The sequence below is a fragment of the Vigna unguiculata genome, chromosome 4 (assembly GCF_004118075.2).
Source record: "Vigna unguiculata cultivar IT97K-499-35 chromosome 4, ASM411807v1, whole genome shotgun sequence".
Taxonomy (NCBI): Eukaryota; Viridiplantae; Streptophyta; class Magnoliopsida; order Fabales; family Fabaceae; genus Vigna; species Vigna unguiculata.
Genome location: NC_040282.1, coordinates 96,000 through 114,107, shown reverse-complemented (window position 1 = coordinate 114,107; position 18,108 = coordinate 96,000). Strand labels below are relative to the sequence as shown.

Below are 18,108 nucleotides of genomic sequence, written 5' to 3'. Positions count from 1 at the left end.
GTCGTATTCTTGTTCATATATTTTAGAAAATTATATTATTAGGAAGGATGCGGAAATAATTTTATGAATGTAAGTTTGATTCTTAAATTTGTTTTCAGAATAATTTTTGTTTAATCTTACAATAACAAACTAAGGGAATGTTAACACGCCATTTTCCACCTTTCTTCTCTTTGATTGATTAGAGTCTTAATTTTATTTTTCCTTCCATCACAAGATGGAAGATGTTATTGAGTGATTTTCTATAATATTTTTATTCTACGGTCAAGGATTTTTTATACAATTATAGCATTATCTTCAGAACAAAAAGTTATTTAACAATCTAGGTGAAATGTAAATAAAAGTTAAATATAAATACTCCAAATATATAGCTTAATCCAACATTCTTTACATGCAAATTTATGTAAGTAAATTTGAAAAATTAGTACTTTTCCTTTAAAATATATTTAGAAATGATATAGCAGAAGTTAACACTTTAATTTTTTTTACTGTGTATGTGTGTTGGTCGTTGTATTATATTCTTATAATTTTCTATAAATAAACAAATATTATTTTTATTTTATAGGATTTTATTTATTATATAAAGTTATATAATTAAATATATTATTAATTGTATAATGTCGTAAATTTGTCTTATGATAAAAAAATAATTACATAAAATAAAGAATTCAAAACATTTATAATTTTATTTTATTTAAAAATACGAGTCTTTTTTTAATTCTATAACAATTTTCTTTCTTCCCATTGTTGCGGTAGTCTATTTTCTGTTTTTTTATTATATTCTATTTTTTTGTTTGTTTTATTTTTTAGTTTAGGTCCTTATTATGTATTTTGCATAATAACTTAAAATATTATGAGACCAAGTACACATTTAAAGTAATTAAGTGTAAAAGTGATTGTATGCAAAATAATTATAGTAAAATCAGAAGCTTTAAGAGGCATAATTCGGGTAACCTTATAATGAAATAAAATAAATACCAGATTCAAATATAATCACACTTATATCCCATTGACTAATTTTTGCCAGAGTCAAATTTATATTTTATTTTTTATTTTCAATTAATTTAACAAGGCGTAAAACTGTGCGTGTTGGCCTTCACTTCAATCAGTCAATAACCTAAAACCCTAACGCCAAAACCCTCCCCTGTTCGTAGAAGAAGCAAGGGCCGTGAGAGTTGTGTCGGATTCAGGTCATTCATCCTCGTCAAACCATTCGATAGAAGAAGAAGAAGAGAAAGTACAAGAATGGGTATATTTGAACCTTACAGGGCAATTGGATGCATCACAACCAGCGTCCCGTTCTCTGTTCAGAGACTCGGTACTGAAACTTTCGTTACTGTCAGCGTTGGAAAGGCTTTTCAGATTTTTAACGTAATTCCTCAACCACACCCTTCTTTTATTCTTTCTCTGTTTTTGTTTCCTATTTCCTATTCAGATTCAAATGTGATATTGATATTTTCTTCCTTTTACTTTTAATCAACTTCACCTTGGACGTAATATTTTCTCTCTGCAGTGTGCAAAGCTCACTCTAGTTCTAGTTGGTAAGTCTCCAGTTTTTTTCTTGTTCATCTTCATAATTTTGGGGTATCTTCAAAATTTTCATTTTCCGTGAAGGTCCTCAGCTGCCGAAGAAGATTAGTGCGCTTGCATCTTATCGCGAATACACTTTTGCTGCGTATGGAAAAAACATTGCAGTGTTCAAGCGTGCACACCAGGTTCTACATAAAGTCCTATTTGGACGAGCTTCTCCATAAATGTCTTCCAATTAAAAAAGAAGAAAAATTGAAATGAAATTTTTTATGGGCTAATTTGTAGAAGTTTTCTCCCATACAACTTTAATTTTTTTTTTCTTTTTTTCAACCTGTGTGTTATTTTTTCTCTATTAGAATGACTTATGGACAACCACAAAAACACTATGCAGTTCCTTTTTTTATTCTTATGGAGCTTTTGAGGAGTTTTAACATTGGATGCTTTTCCAGGTTGCAACTTGGAGCAGCCATAATGCTAAAGTTAAGTTGCTCCTGTTGTTTGGAGAACATATTGTCAGTGTGGATGTTTGTGGCAACATGTTCTTGTGGGCATTTAAGGGAGTTGAAGATAACCTTGCTCCGTTTGCGCACATTATGCTGCACGAGAAATTTAACCCCAGTTGTATAATGCATCCAGATACTTACCTGAATAAGGTAATCATCCTTTTCCCTTTGGAAGATTTGTAGAAAATTATATTGGTCCCTTTGTGATTATTAGCATGTAAGCAGGTTCTTATTGGAAGTGAGCAAGGTTCGATGCAGCTTTGGAACATTAGCACAAAGAAAAAGATTTTTGAGTTTAATGGATGGAATTCACCCATATCCTGTTGTGTTTCATCCCCTGCCTTGGACGTTGTTGCTATTGGCTGTTCAGATGGAAGGATTCATGTTCACAACATTCGTTATGATGAAGAGTTGGTTTCATTTACACATTCTACACGTGGTTCGGTGACTGCCTTATCTTTCAGCACTGGTATGGACGGGAAGGTGTTGTTAATGCATTGCACTTGCTGTACTGCTTTTATTGTAGATATCATGCTACTCCTCAAATAATCTGTTTGGTTTCCATATGTCCTGAGCAACATATAATTTCACCATGTCCTTTTCATTTTTTTATATATTAATAACTTCACTCATTTCTATTGACTCATAATGAAGTCATCAAGTAATTTTTGTTACTACTTGATAACTTTTTTTGGTTGTAAATTTGAACGAAACACCTATTTATTTTATAATATAACTGATAATACATTTATTTTTGAAGCCTCGTAGTAAAATTAATTGACAATCTACCATTCATTGTCTTAGAATGCGTTTGATCCCCCTTAAGTTGAATACCTAGCTTGAAGTTCTAAAAAAGGTGTTGTTGTATTATTCAACTTAATTATTTGGCTTATGAAATATTTTCAATGAGTGTCAGTACGTGTTACACTTCTCTGCCAGGGAAACACTAATCTATTGTCTTCTTCCAATCAAAATATATTGGATTGAATAATGTCAATCTAAAATCTTTTCTATATTGTTTTTATGTTTGTAATTATTATTTTTAACAATTTATTTATTTTACTTGTTTCAGATGGGCAACCTCTTCTAGCTTCTGGAGGTTCATCTGGTGTTATAAGCATATGGAATCTGGAAAAGAAAAGACTCCAGTCAGTTATAAGAGAGGCTCATGATAGTGTGATCACCTCGCTACATTTTTTTGCCAATGAACCAGTGCTAATGAGTTCATCAGCAGACAACTCTATTAAAGTAAGAATTATTCTTCAGATGCACCTATGCATACATGGATTAAATTTTTTACCTTATATTTGGGAGGATATTATTTTTGAATGTAACTTTAGATGCTGGTCTGTTGATTCTGTTCAAAATTTATTAGTATAGAAAAAGAAACAAAGTTGTTTGTGTATTTGTAAGATATTTGAGACATAGCAAGTAAACTTGGATATCTGCGACTTGACATTATTTTCCTCAATGATAATAGTTTTTGTTTTCATAGAGAACTGTAAATTTATAGTGATTATAATCACCTAAGCTATATTATTATATTTTTACTGATTGACCATTGTTGTTGGCTTTCAGTGTGATGAATTTAGACTGGACTTTATTCAGGCCTTTGTGCTTTACTTGTTATTATCATGATTGAAGCTTGTGCTCATATCATTGGCCATTTTGTTTCATATTTTATTTGATGGAACAAAGAGTTTTTGTGTGATTTTTTGGTCTATTTAGCAAAGCCTGATGACAGTTTTTCAATTTTCATCTTGGTTTCTACTATTAATTAATTATACATTCCCATTCTTCCTGATGATGTACGAAAATGTCTGACTTTTATCTCCTCAGATGTGGATATTTGATACAAGTGATGGTGATCCTCGCCTTCTGCGCTTCCGAAGTGGGCATAGTGCACCTCCTCTTTGCATAAAGTAATAATTTTTCTTCAAGTGTTAATCTATATAGGAAATGTTTAACTTTGTTGCATTCATAGAAAGTAATGATTAGACATTTAGTTTTTGAAGGAATTGATTATTAATTATGCTCTGGAACAGTATTGCTTACTTGATCTCTCTATGATGTTCATCATAGGGATTTTTATATGGACAGCTATTTTTCTGAGAGAATAGTTACTTTCTATTGATAGTTTTTTCGAGATTTTTTTTTTATTTCTTTTCTATGACAGGTTATTTTATTATTTCTAAAATGAGGATTCATTATGATGTTAATCATATGGATTACATTAAGCTATTCTTCATTTTTTAGATATTGTGAACTTACTACATAATGATTGTGATTTTTCACGTTAAATTTGGAATGTGTCCTTGTTACTTACACCTGCTAATTATATGGCAGGTTTTATGCCAACGGAAGACATATTCTTTCAGCCGGTCAGGATCGTGCCTTTCGCCTGTTCTCTGTAGTTCAGGTTTGTTATAATTTTCATTTATGGGAAAATATTGTTTTGTTCTAATTATGACTTCTCCCTCCCTGAATATTAGTTGCTATTTGTTTTTGAAAAAAAGTTTTCTTTCATTACTATTACTGTTGTTAAAGGCATTGCCACTGTGGACAGGTGATTTCCAAAACATTTACTAGAGCTGTAAAAGTGGGTCACAAACTTGTGGGTCATTTTGGTCCACCATGTTTTTAGGTCAGGTCATAATATAGAGATTCCTTCAAAGAAAAGGACACACTTTTTTATCACTCCTCTTGTATCCTCGAGGAGTTTGTTGTTTGTAGGATTCAGTTATTTTCGTTTGGTTCATGGGTGAGTGAGAGTTGGGCTGCACTGCTGCTCTTAGGAAGAGCTGGTGAGTGAGAGAGGGCTGTTCATAGTAAAAAGTGAGGGGGTTTATCTTTTTGGTTAGATAGGTGGGCTGCCCGTGGCAATATCCAATTCGACAGCTCTACTAATAATATGCATTAAAATAATAGTATTCCCTCTAGTTTCTCCTTGTATGATTTTCTAGTTATGTGGAAGCCAGTGGCACTCTGCATTCAGATATTATTAAATGTATACTTGTATTTTAATTCTCCAGCTTTTAACTTTCCTAAGCTGTTTTCATATGCATTTATTTTCCCTGCCATTGTAATGACCATACTTCATGGCTAATTTTTTTTTTGCCTCTTTACTGTGCATTATCTAGTTCAATTCCTCATATTTACAACATTGATGTATTTATTAAAATTTTGACAGGATCAACAAAGCAGGGAGCTTTCTCAAAGACATGTTTCTAAACGTGCTAAGAAACTGAAATTGAAGGTATGAGACTTGGGGTTCTTATCCTGGCTTTTCTTGCTTAACTGTGTATAAGTACTTTTGGGACTGATTACGAATGATTTTATTGGGGGAACTCTGGTTGCTTAGATCTTGTTGTGGGTTATGTTACATGTTTTGCTTTCCTTTGTTTTCCGTGAGTTTCAGATTTCCTATTTGTACACTGCCCTCTAGTTAAAATACGTCTAAGCTTTCTACCTGCCTACTCTAATTTTTAACAAGCTTGTCAGAGAAGAGTAAAAGTTGGAATTTTTAAATGTTTCAGACCTGAGATTCATATGCACATGATTTTGACAACTTGTTTATGTTGAGTGCAGTAAATCATGGTTCCTGTATGCCATGTTGAAACTTGAATGTCGGCAAAATTGAGATTGTAATTACATTTATTCTATACTACCTACTTATTAGATCGTTGATGTTTTATACCAATTAACCATGTTAATGTATATAGGTGATAATGCCTCAGTTGAGCTTAAGGTAAATGTCAACATGGGTAGGTAGAGGGGATTAAGAAGTGTATGGTACTGTGATTCTTCTATTTGTTTTTTTTCGTTTTGTTTGTAAACAATTCGTATGGAAGTAGCAGCAGTTGGTAACCCATTTTTGTTCAATTTAATGATTATGGTGCATTTAATTATGTTTGTGTTGTATTTACTGAATAATTCTTCTTGTGTGAACACTTAATTTGCAACTTGTGTTTTACACACTTTAATTCAAATTGTCTACTTATCCTCTTATATTTTGTGTGTATATCTGTTGCTCAGGAGGAAGAAATAAAATTGAAGCCTGTGATTGCATTTGATTGTGGTAAGTTCTTTCTGGCACGTTTTCATTCAGGTGTAATTTTCCTGAAGGCCAAACGTATAAATGGAACTTCATCTATTGATTTCTCGTTTATATGAATTGATTCTTTTCATTTACTAAAAGTGTTGCTAAACTGATAAAATGATTGAGGGTTATATGGCCATAGGCTTACAAAGAAGTTTGTGGTAATGATAATTTGTGTGGTCTTCTGGTCAATTTAATTAAGATTTATTAATTGTCACAATTTGGAATTCAAACTGTTTGTTTACTTTTTCCTTTGAATAAAAGAATAAAAACATTGAGACAGAGATTAGAAAGTTACTCTGAATTTGGAGGATAGAGGATCATCCATAAGAAAAACAGGTTACAAATAAAATAACAATGAGAAAGAGAAAGCATTGACGGAATGGAATAAGGTGTGTATTTTCGCATGTCTCTGTTAAGAAAAACCGCATAAAAGGTCTTGTGTTGTACACCAAATGGGCCCCTATCGTCAAATATAGTCGCTAATTTATTGTTGAGTGAAAGAAAAGTCCCTAAAATATTGTGATTAAATTGACACGTATACAGATGTAGCTTATTTATTATTGCAGCTCCAGATTTCTTTATTCGATGAATTTGTTATTTAATCTACTTTCAGAAGTATCACATCTTTTCTTTTGAAAACTTCAGCTGAAATTAGAGAACGTGACTGGTGCAATGTGATTACTTGTCATATGGATACTGCCAAGGCATATGTTTGGAGACTTCAAAACTTTGTTCTTGGTGAGCACATATTGAATCCATGTCCTGAAAATCCAACACCTGTAAAGGTTAGAAATCCCATTTTATTCAATATTTTCTGTTTCTCGGAAACCTTTGCTTTCAAAGAAGATATATGCAAATTATTATGCTTATTTTTTTTTACCTACTTGTTGCTTTGAATTCGTTTTTCTAGTAACAAAGTGTGTGGAGTAATAATGTTACAAAGTGTGTGGCGTTCTCTTAGGGTGTCAATATTTAAAAGTCTGTTGACAAATGGGTTGGTTCTAGCTGACTACTGCTTTCATATGGTAACAGGCTTGTGCTATCAGTGCTTGTGGCAATTTTGCCATTCTAGGGACAGCAGGTGGTTGGATTGAAAGGTTTAACCTTCAATCTGGAATTCGCAGGGGTTCTTACATTGACATTTCAGAATCAAGAAGCTGTGCTCATGATAGTGAAGTAGTTGGAGTTGCTTGTGACTCAACAAATACTCTCATGATTAGTGCAGGATACAAAGGAGATATAAAGGTCTGTATTTGCTGTTTGAAGATACTCTAATTTCCACTTGTTAAAGTTAATAGAAAGAAATCATAATCACTTTGGTTAGCAGAGCTACATTGTACAGGAAGTTCTCATATAATATATATAATTGCAGGTTTGGGATTTCAAAGAACGTGATCTTAAATCCAGATGGGAGATTGGCTGTTCAGTTGTTAAGATTGTGTATCATCGTTATAACGGTAAATAGAATATTTTATATTACTTTTCGTATTCCATTTTCCATATTTGTTTTTTTGTAATTCTTATGTCTGGTTAAAAAATAAAATGTAAAATGTATGGGAAAAGAAATTCCTACTGTATGGGTCATGAAGTGATTATAGGGTTTTATTGATTTTTAGGTCTCCTGGCTACAGTAGCAGATGATTTAACAATTAGATTGTTTGATGTGGTGGCTCTTAGACTTGTGCGTAAATTCGAAGGTCACACGGATCGAATAACAGATTTGTGCTTCAGTGAGGACGGGAAGTGGCTTCTGTCATCTAGTATGGATGGAAGTCTTAGAATTTGGGATGTAATCTTAGCAAGACAGTTAGATGCAATACATGTTGATATACCTATCACGGCGTTATCTCTGTCCTCAAACATGGATATATTAGCAACTACCCATGTTGATCAAAATGGGGTATACTTGTGGTGAGTTTCCAGATTCATTTTCTTGGTTAATGGAACACAATTCTGGGGGAAACATTTTCTACTTTTCCAAATGTTTATTGCATCTTATTGATATTCTTTTCTGGGCCTGGATTTCTAATTAAATTATAGGACGAGAATACTGATTTTCTCTTAAGTGAATATCATTTTCTAGAATTGCTAGAGATGTATGATTATCTGAAGTAACATTCTCCGTATAAGACATACTATCATATTTATATGGAATAACAGAAAGACTGATTTTATGTTTCTGAAAGGTGCAAATAATACTGAATGTGAAAATTGTTACTTTTTCGAGTTAATGACTTTGAATAAGAAACCGGTTTTGATAGTGAGAAATTTTGTCAGGGTAAACCAGTCAATGTTCTCTAGTACTTCAAACATAGATTCGTATGCAAGTGGAAGAGAGGTTGTGAGTGTCAAATTGCCATCTATTTCTTCTGTAGAACGTTCTCAAGATGAGCATTCTGAAGAGCCGGTGAATGCACCCCAACCTAAAGATGACCTGGATTTCCCAACTCAAGATAAGCAAATACCTGAGTTGGTTACACTTTCATTGCTGCCTAAGAGCCAGTGGCAGAACTTGATCAACTTAGACATTATAAAGGTCTTCATTTCTCAATAGTATTACTTCTCATGATAAAATTTTCTGTATTTTTGTTTTCTATTTTTACTTTTAATTACAAAAAATGTCATTATTTTCCAGAGTTTGTATATGAATTATGGAAAATAATTTAAAAATATGTAACAAATGGACAAAATGGTGACATTTTTGTAATTAGATGTAAAGAAATGGAAACAACTTCTCCAAATCAAATATTCCCTTTTCCTTGAATTTCATTTATATTTTCTGCCATGGTAATGAATGACATGTATTTTATCTTGCTTGTTGAATTACAAACAACTAAACTCCAGGTTCGCAATAAGCCTATTGAGCCTCCAAAAAAACCTGAAAAAGCTCCATTCTTCTTGCCTTCTGTTCCATCCCTCTCTGGGGAAATATTGTTCGAGTCGGAAAAGTTGTCATTGAAGGAGAACGATGAAACAGAGGTTAGGAAACAAATGAAGACATTATCAGATATGCCACAATCACGTTTTCATTATCTTCTTCAATGCTCAAAAGAGACAGACAACTGTAAGGCCTCAGCTATTTTATTTTTATGTGCATGATGCGTAGATTGTGGTTGATTAATTATAATTTACTTTCTCGGAAAATGCTTAATGCAAGCATCTCTAAAATTTAACATTCCACATTGTAGATGCAGCGTTCACTGATTATATTAAAGGATTATCTCCATCAACTCTGGATATGGAGCTTCGAATGTTTCAGATCATTGATGATGATGATGATGATCAGCAAGAAGCAGAGAAGAGATCTGAGTTGGTATCTATTGAATGGCTTCTGGATTATTTTATTCATGAACTTTCCTGCAGAAATAATTTCGAGTTTCTACAGGCTGTCATCAGGCTATTTTTAAAGGTTAGGGACTTCACTCATTGTCGGCCAGTTAGTGTTTACTGATTTCAAATGATTGTGATTTTATTGGTTGCTGCCTGTTTACAATATTTCTTCATCTTGTCAGATTCATGGTGAGACAATTCGGCAGCAGTCATGCTTACAAGAAAAGGCAAGGAAACTTCTTGATATTCAATGCATGGTATGGCAAAGGGTAGATAAATTATTTCAAAGTTCGAGATGTGTGGTCGGCTTTCTTAGTAATTCTCAAATTTAGGTGACAATTTTAACTTGCAATGCCAACCCTCTAGAGTGATATTTAAGGCACTGTGCGTGGACATGCATTTGAGCCTTCTTTTTAGTTGGATTTATAGAGAAGTGAGAGCACCAAATTTGTTAAAGCTGGTGGATGAGGTTTCTTATCATCGTTGTCAAGTTTGACGGTGATCATAGCAAGAAATTCTTGTAACGGGATAAACTAATATCGTACATCATACTATACAATTTTTGTAACATGCAATTTTGTATCAGCCGAATTAAAATTTAAATGTTCCGTTAATGCTCTTTAATATAGTTTTTTCAGCAAATTATGCTTTATGCTTTCTCTTTTGCCTTCTCTATTTTAGCAAATCATACTAATGAGGACAGCCGTTGGACTTTATCAACATTTCTTATATTTTAAATGTGTAAAAACTAAAATAGATGAGACTTGAAAGAGTTCAAGAGAATATATTTATGGTTTCGATTGACAAATTTTCGTGCATGAATGAGGAGTTGTTATTACTTTTTTCAAGTATATAATGATGTAATTAGATGCTTGATCAATTTTTTACTATTAATAATTGAAATCAGTTCATGGTACTTCGTTACTATATTAAAAAAAAGTGTTAGAAACATTTATATCATTATAGAATGAATGTTGTTATTACTTTTTTCAAGTATATAATGATGTAATTAGATGCTTGATCAATTTTTTACTATTAATAATTGAAATTAGTTCATGGTACTTCGTTACTATATTAAAAAAAAGTGTTAGAAACATTTATATCATTATAGAATGAATGTTGTTATTAAGAAAATTTTGTTTACATATTTTGTGAATATTATTTTAAAATATTCTAGAAAGAATACTTTAAAGCAAGGAATTTTATTTTATACAAGAAACTTTTACTTTCTAGGATTTCGAAATTCTTTCTATACATCCTTGAGTCTTATTCTTATAACACTTCATTTAAAGTTTTTTTTTTCTTTCTATCTCTCTCCTTAGCTGTGTTTCAAGAAAAGGAAAATGTGTATCAAATGAGAAAATGACATGCCAAGAACATGAAACTTATCCAATGATTGTGTTACTCTTGATCCTTTGCTGGGACAAAGCAATTTACATTTTCCATCCGTGGTTTATTTCACAGAAGTTTTCCAATAACTACACACGTTGGTTTGCCAACAAACAAGGTAGATAAGTATGCGAATGTAATTATTGGAATGATATAGAGAAGCATAAAATAAAGATCCCAGGACGTAATTTACATGATTATTATGTTCTTGCTCTCCACCCTTTACTTGTTAGGACAACACAATATGCGACTTCGATATTCTCCAAGGGCCCATATTGGGAATATGTTTCTATACGCAGAGTAACTGATAGTACAATTCTTATTGAACACTCCCATGATTTCCTACATAACATCATATGTATTTCAGAAATATACATATTAGATGAAAAAATATTCTCAAAATAAATGTAATGATGAGTTTTGTATGAAAGCTATACAAGATTAGCAGAAATTTGCATTCATAATTTTATATTACTGTGATTGTGAGTTACCTGTTGGGGAAACTCCCCATTTTCCATTTGTGAATTGATCAAAACCTTGGCTGCACGATGCAATGGGATTGGATCTCTTTGACCCTACCATAGAATAAACACTAACTTTATAGAAGTCTGTTCTCTCATTTCACCTATGATTGATTCTATAAAAGAATATGTTCTGCACATTGAACTTGGTATACCTGTCCTGCTTCAATGAGTGCCAACATAGCCCATGCAGTGTTCACGACATGAGACTTGTTTCCTTCTAGATTCATGTAAACCTGTTTTACTTCTACTTTTAATTAGTGTACTTGTCTTTGACAAAAAATTATAATATGCAAAATCAAAGAAGAGTATCTATATTGAGAAAAGCATATGATTACCAGAAACAATTCTTTTCGAGTTTGAAATAAGATCATGTTAGACATGGTTACGAATACAATGACGCTGAGAATGTATACAAGTTACCTTTTGTTGACATGCAATATAGCTTTCTCCCCACCCACCGGAAAGTTGCTGATTTGAAAGCAAAAAATCACATGCTCTTCTAATGCTGTGGTCATCTTGGTACCTTTTCCCTGCAGCTATGAGTCCCTTTATTCCAAACCATGTTCCATAGGTATAACAGATTCCCCATGACCCGTACCTAGTTAATTAATTACAAATATTTTGAAATTTGCAAGGGAAAGAATATCTAAGTTCATTCTCTACGCTTTGTTCATAAAGCATTTAGCATCATCATTACATTTCAAATATCATGAGTTTATTCCTTATGACATTTCAATAGAAATGAGTTTGAGGAGAAACAAAGCAAACCATGAACCATCAGCTAATTGTATGCTTTCGATGTAGCTTGCTGCCTTAGCAATGCAAGTTTCTATTTCCTTCCTTCTATACGTTGGATATCGTCTTCTGAATAATGCAAGACCTTGAATTATTGATGATGTGCATTCTACACACCTATAACAAAATTATGAACTCCTAAATTTGACACAATTCTAAAAAAATATATTCTAACTCTGTATAAATTATAAGAAACCACATGTTAAACATACTGATAATCTATCATGATATCTTCAAATGTTTCTGCTGGATTCATTTTCTGTCACAAAAATCAATCGTATTAGAAGATTGAAAATATAGCTGTTCATTTATGAGAAAGTAATAGTTTTACCTCCAACCATGCATAAGATCTCGTGAGCTCATATGATGCAAATCCTCCATTTTTGTTCTGTTATATTATGAGTAAGAAAATTCATTAACCAATGACGCTGAAGTTTTTAAATTGACATAACAAATTGTGGTTGTAGTTGCGACCGTGGTCACTTTCAGCTATACATTGATGATACCTTAAATTATGTTTTAGCAACATCTAAACTTTTTGATATGTACCTGTAGGGATAATGTTAAATTAACAGCTTCGTATAGTTGTTCTATTTCCACTGCTTTTCCCACTGTCTCAAATGGCAAATCTGATAACAGAATGGCTGTCTGAGAAAAGGCATGTACAAACAAGTTAAACAAACGACTTAAGAAACTAATAGCTTGATGAAATGTAACTGAAAAGTTCTACCATCATCTGATTAATTCTATGTTTTTGTCCGTTAATTTAAGTAGCACTAATATTTAAGAATTGCAATTTTATTGAAATTAATGGCAAATTCATTCATCATCATCACCTTCAGGCCTTCTGCAGTGCAGTCTGTGGAAGGCCAACCATTGTCTGCAGTTGAAAAAGGCCAACCACCTTTAGAAATGTGGCGATACCAATAACTTGGATTACCAGAGCTGTTTGCTGTAATCTACACACCCAAGTTCAATGTAATTAATTATTAGATTAAATATGTTTTTAATCTTAATATGTAAGCTTGAAAGGAAAATTAAAATTCGTTTTCGTCTCAAACTGTGTTATAATGTGGTCCTCAATCTTTCAAAATGAATAGATACAATTTTTCTAATTCAATTCCATGAAATAATTTTGTTTCAGGTTGGTGGTGTTTGAACTGTTTACACATTCGAGTTCAAATATCAGTCTAGAACAATATTTATTTTTAAAATTTGAAAATCAAACTATATCAAAGATCAGAAGAAAAAAAAATTTTAATTTTACATTTAAATTTAGACATTAAAAAGATATTTGACCCTTAATGATCAATATATATTTCACACCTTACAACAACATTTAATCAATGTGCTATACCTGTGAGCACTTTATGAAATTATTTGCTCTCTTAAGCATTGAACCATATTCATCCTCAAGATTGGTAGCTAAGATTGCTTGAACAGACAAAACAACATCCCAAAATTGAGAACCATTATATCCCTGACATTCATGAACTACCTTCATTAGAATTTGCTGATCAATGTATTTAATCACAAACAAAAGTTTAAGTTAATTTAAATGCATTTGTCAATTTCTGCAGAAATAATATATAAGCGGTGTAGAACCTGCATTTTCATTCCATCCTCAGCCACCCAGAGATAGTCTTTGATTCTTGAAATGTGACACTGAAATGCTTGAGAATTGGGATTCTCCACCCAACAGCAAACCATGTTTAATACCTGTTTCATTAGGCCAGCTTGTTTGGTTGTCTTTATTCAAATTACTAAGAAAATTAACATAATGCTATCTATATGTTGTCCGGATACGGATACGACATGTATACAGACACAGAGATATGACTAAATTGAAAAAATATAGGACATAAAACATGACCTTTATATACATATTAGTTTAAAATGGTCAATTAATATATTATCAACTAATATAAAAGTAAATTTAATTTATCTATCTAATATTCGGAAAGTAAAAAATAGTGATCGTATAAAATTTAGTCTTTATTTTAATCATCAAAATCATGTTGAAAACAAAAGATTATTTTTCAAATCAGACAAAGTTTGTCTTATAAATATCGTGTGGGTATTCTATTTGTGTAAACTCGACACGCCATTTATAAGACGTGGGAGCATCAAAGTTATCTAGTTTACATCTTTGAAATATTAATATCAATGGTTTAATATAATTGTGTCCCCTAATCTGGTTGGTGTGCTATCTTTTCTTCCTTTTATTTTTGGTAAAAGGATTGCACGCAATAGAATGAGACACTTTTGGAAAGAGTTAGTTATAAATAGTCAAAAGATGATAAGTGGAAGATCTATTATGTAATAATAATAATAATAATAATAATAATAATAATAATAATAAAGAAATCCATTAGGTAACTATAAAAGAAAGTAAGACAAAGTAAGTGTCAGTTTTCTTTTAAAGAAAATCACTTCACGTGTTTATCTCTTTAGATAAGAGTGATAAAATAGACTGAAAAAAGTGGAGTGTTTTAATCCATCAATCAGTCATGCCCCTTTGTTTTACCAATATAATAAAATAAATAAATTATAAAAAAAATTATGTTTAAAGTTCTTATATATTCTTTTAAAATTTAATGTTTATAAAAAAAAGTATGTTGGCTATTTTTTATTAGTTCAGCTTAGTCTATTTATGGTGAATTGATGGCAGCTAAAATGGGTCACTATATGACTTACTTTATCATACTTATCTTTATAAGAGCATTAGGTGGTGCACATAAAATACTTTATATTGTATTATTAAGTATGACTTGAATTTTAATTTATTTTTTATAAAATTAATAGTGAATGATAAATAGGATGATATAAGAGGTAAGACGTTATCACATCATTACCTTATTAATGGGTCCAATACAAACGTAGTTTGTGTTTTCATCTTCATAGTGTATATGTTGCATTACACAATCGAGTGCTTTCTGCCTTAGCTTGGAGTAGGGCCATCGCATGAGAAGAGGTTCTCCTACATTGTCAAGAAAACTCCATAAAATATTCTGGATCATTGGACATCTATGGTACATATCTTCCTGCCATAATTACAACAAAACATATATATCATAATTATCTTATATCTTACTCAGAGTTATTGTCGTTAACATTATTGTCTTTGTTGATTAAACACTATGCTATTGATATGGATGCATAATATTTAGGTTTGTGTTTAATCTCTGATTCATTGAGATGAAGTATATATGCATTAATGAGAAGACAATATACCTTGGCACATAAAGTCTTAGCCTGATCCCAGTGAAGTATGTGATATGGAAGGGTGTAGAGCTCTTTTCTGAGGGATAAAATAGTTGCGTTGATCGGACCCACGAATCTTCTTCCATACAAGTAAGACATTGGTAGATACACCAATCGAGAGTGACACCACATCCTTCCTGGGTGGAAAGGAACACAGTAGGGAAGCACCCAAATCTCCGGTGGAATTGCCTTCATGCCGCTCCATTCGTATACGCCAAGCACCTACACCAACATTCTTATCACTTAAATTTAAATTTATGAACAAAAATAAAAAGAGTTAACTATGAATGGAGAGTTACAGAGAGCCAGAGTTTTCCCCATGAAGGAATGTGAGTGACTCCACCACGATGAAGAATCCAGGCCCTTGCTTTCTGCATGCTGCCATCTCCACCATCCACCTCTTCTCCAAGCAATCTCAAGCTCACATAGTTCAGAGCTGTACAAAACATTGTGCTGTGGCCTTCTATATGCAACCCCCACCCTCCATCTTCGTTCTGTATAAACCATAACAACTCATCCATCTTAACTCATCATATAATATATATATATTAACATTCATCATTCATATATATATATAATTCATCTATGCCTGGTGATTCAACAGATACCGCCGCATCTCGCTCTGATGCTCCCTCTGCAACACTGCATTAAGGGTCCCAGTCACCCACAATCCGATTACCTACACCAATGAATCCAGGTTAAGGAACAAAAAAATATAATGTTGCATGAAAAGAGAATGCCACCCACCAATCCAGGTAAAAGAAACAAAGGACCGCCATAGTCAGCTGGCCAGAAACCATCCTCAGCTTGCAGGGTTGAGAGACTTCTCAGGGCTGTTTTCAGTGTGCTTCCCACGACTTCCTCGTTTATATCCTCCTCCCTTTCAATCTCTTTCTTCCTCCTTGCTTCCTTCCTCTTTATGCCCTTTTCCCTTTCAAACTGTCAAACACATACGTCAATCTTCCATGCAGATTAAACACAGAAACCCAACTAGCTATGTATGCACCTGGAGTCTCATTAAGAGATCAGAACTGTGTTTATATTTGAAACGGTTCTTGTTAAATTCTTGGCGAACTTGTTCCACTGCAGCTCGCTCTTCTTTGCTTCCAAGATTTGGATCGAACTCCCAGAATTGTCTTCCCATATGGTTGTTCACGCTTCTTACCCTCTCCTCTTCCTCATTCTTCTCTGAAACCTTCAGCTTCCACATCTTAACTTACTCCCTTCTTCTCTCTCCCTCCCCTCTCTCCATGTATATGTATATATACGAAAAAGGAGAATGGTTTTTTCACTACTGAATTTTGACAACTTTTTCTCATAATCTTACATGTTATTTTTTAAGTGGATTTTTATTTTTTTTCTCATTCTCAATATTAAAAATCACTTAGAAAATAACACATTATTTTTATGAAAAAATTGTCAAAATTTAGTAATAAAAATATGATCGCAGAAAGTTTCACGTCCGTCTTTTTACTTTGGAAAATGATTTTTTGACTACTAAATTTTAACAACTTTCTCTTACAATCTTAACTATCATCTTCTAAGTGGTTTTTTATTTTTTCTTTTTTTCATACTTAATATTCAAAAATCACTTAAAAAATGACACATCATACTGTAAGAAAAAGTTGTCAAAATTTAGCCGTATAATTCTTCTTTTACTTTGTGCTGTTCTCTTCTCTTTTTAATCATCTCGATCCTTTTAATTAATAAATTAATTCATGCCTGAGGACAATAATTCTAATCTCTCTCTATATATATATATATATATAATAGTAATAAGAAATAATATCAACAACGTTCAAAACAAAGGGAAAAACAAAACTGTCTACTGAATCACCTCTTTCTCTCCCTCTACTACTTATTTTTTTGTACAGGGTCTCTATTATGTGCAGTCATCGTGAACAGCCCAATAATTTCAATTTTCGCGTGATGAAAAATATATTAATTCATGTACGGGACATATCAACGGGAATTTCATCGTAAGAGTGTCGACAAATCGATCTTAATTTATTTAGATTAAATTACAAAGTCATATCACTTTATCAAGGATTTATTAATTTTTTAATCTCAATCATTAACGTATAAATAATCATATGCATCTTACACAGACAAACAGCATCACCTTGTATATTATATTCTGTACACACAAGTTTATCTGATCAAATAACTGTATGCACTTAGAATCTTCTTCTCTAATCTCTTTACCCACAGGAGAACCCAAAGCTTACTCCCTACAAATTTGTATGTACAAATTCTTTCAAATTAATTTATCCGAACAAGTTCTTAAAAAAATATAAATGAAAAAAGCTAAATAATATTATAAAAAGACTAATAAAATCGTAAGATTTGTATTGAAAGTGGTGTATATATATCTAATACAAGTATCACTCCTTTATTCTAAGAAAAATTCAGCAGAAAATTGTTCAACTTGCACAAACCCATGTATTTCAAATATTTTATGTTGAAATCGGTGTCTATGTGAGCAAATTGTGAGAGACCGACCGAAACCAAAAAACACAAAAAATAAAATTGAACACATGTCGGATTTTGATGGATACGGATAAAAATGGATAAAGAAAACGGTTCTAATGGCTATATATTGTCGGGTTTGGGTATAGATTTTTTTCAAAAGATACATGATGACTGTTTTACAATAATCATTTTCTAACAAGTG

At 32.2% G+C, this 18,108-nt stretch overlaps 2 protein-coding genes across 3 annotated transcripts; one reads left to right on the top strand and one right to left on the bottom strand.

Annotated features, from left to right (window-relative positions):
* Positions 1-1,089: 1,089 nt before the first annotated feature.
* On the top strand, positions 1,090-10,086 carry LOC114182173 (WD repeat-containing protein 36). 2 transcript variants are annotated; one of them, XM_028068970.1, is made up of 18 exons: positions 1,090-1,368; positions 1,511-1,538; positions 1,612-1,712; positions 1,977-2,180; positions 2,256-2,499; positions 3,103-3,278; positions 3,870-3,952; positions 4,377-4,449; positions 5,221-5,286; positions 6,066-6,108; positions 6,778-6,917; positions 7,165-7,377; positions 7,505-7,589; positions 7,749-8,043; positions 8,410-8,668; positions 8,977-9,196; positions 9,321-9,541; positions 9,645-10,086. In XM_028068970.1, exons 1-18 carry the CDS (start codon positions 1,243-1,245, stop codon positions 9,792-9,794), a joined length of 2,727 nt encoding a protein of 908 aa, XP_027924771.1. In that variant the 5' UTR covers positions 1,090-1,242; the 3' UTR covers positions 9,795-10,086. The 2 variants fall into 2 exon arrangements, with proteins under 2 accessions (XP_027924771.1, XP_027924772.1); XM_028068971.1 differs by having other exon boundaries at positions 1,138-1,368; positions 1,620-1,712.
* Positions 10,087-10,847: 761 nt separating this feature from the next.
* Positions 10,848-16,667, bottom strand: LOC114181303 (cycloartenol synthase-like). The gene is made up of 17 exons (XM_028067725.1): positions 16,441-16,667; positions 16,182-16,373; positions 16,024-16,113; positions 15,734-15,928; positions 15,405-15,656; positions 15,026-15,214; positions 13,776-13,889; positions 13,528-13,650; positions 13,007-13,129; positions 12,720-12,818; positions 12,502-12,558; positions 12,383-12,429; positions 12,144-12,287; positions 11,796-11,973; positions 11,528-11,608; positions 11,343-11,426; positions 10,848-11,193 (listed from the first exon to the last, which is right to left on the bottom strand). Exons 1-17 carry the CDS (start codon positions 16,642-16,644, stop codon positions 11,074-11,076), a joined length of 2,292 nt encoding a protein of 763 aa, XP_027923526.1. The 5' UTR covers positions 16,645-16,667; the 3' UTR covers positions 10,848-11,073.
* Positions 16,668-18,108: the final 1,441 nt, after the last annotated feature.

Bases quoted from the DNA above. Each gene is read 5' to 3' on its own strand.
- LOC114182173 (XM_028068970.1), top strand. From the start codon at position 1,243: ATGGGTATATTTGAACCTTACAGGGCAATTGGATGCATCACAACCAGC. The intron at 2,181-2,255 runs GTAATCATCCTT...GCATGTAAGCAG, and splicing joins CAGATACTTACCTGAATAAG to GTTCTTATTGGAAGTGAGCA. The intron at 6,109-6,777 runs GTAAGTTCTTTC...TGAAAACTTCAG, and splicing joins TGTGATTGCATTTGATTGTG to CTGAAATTAGAGAACGTGAC.
- LOC114181303 (XM_028067725.1), bottom strand. From the start codon at position 16,644: ATGTGGAAGCTGAAGGTTTCAGAGAAGAATGAGGAAGAGGAGAGGGTA. The intron at 16,114-16,181 runs GTGGGTGGCATT...TCATTGGTGTAG, and splicing joins TGTTTCTTTTACCTGGATTG to GTAATCGGATTGTGGGTGAC. The intron at 15,929-16,023 runs GCATAGATGAAT...TGGTTTATACAG, and splicing joins GGTATCTGTTGAATCACCAG to AACGAAGATGGAGGGTGGGG.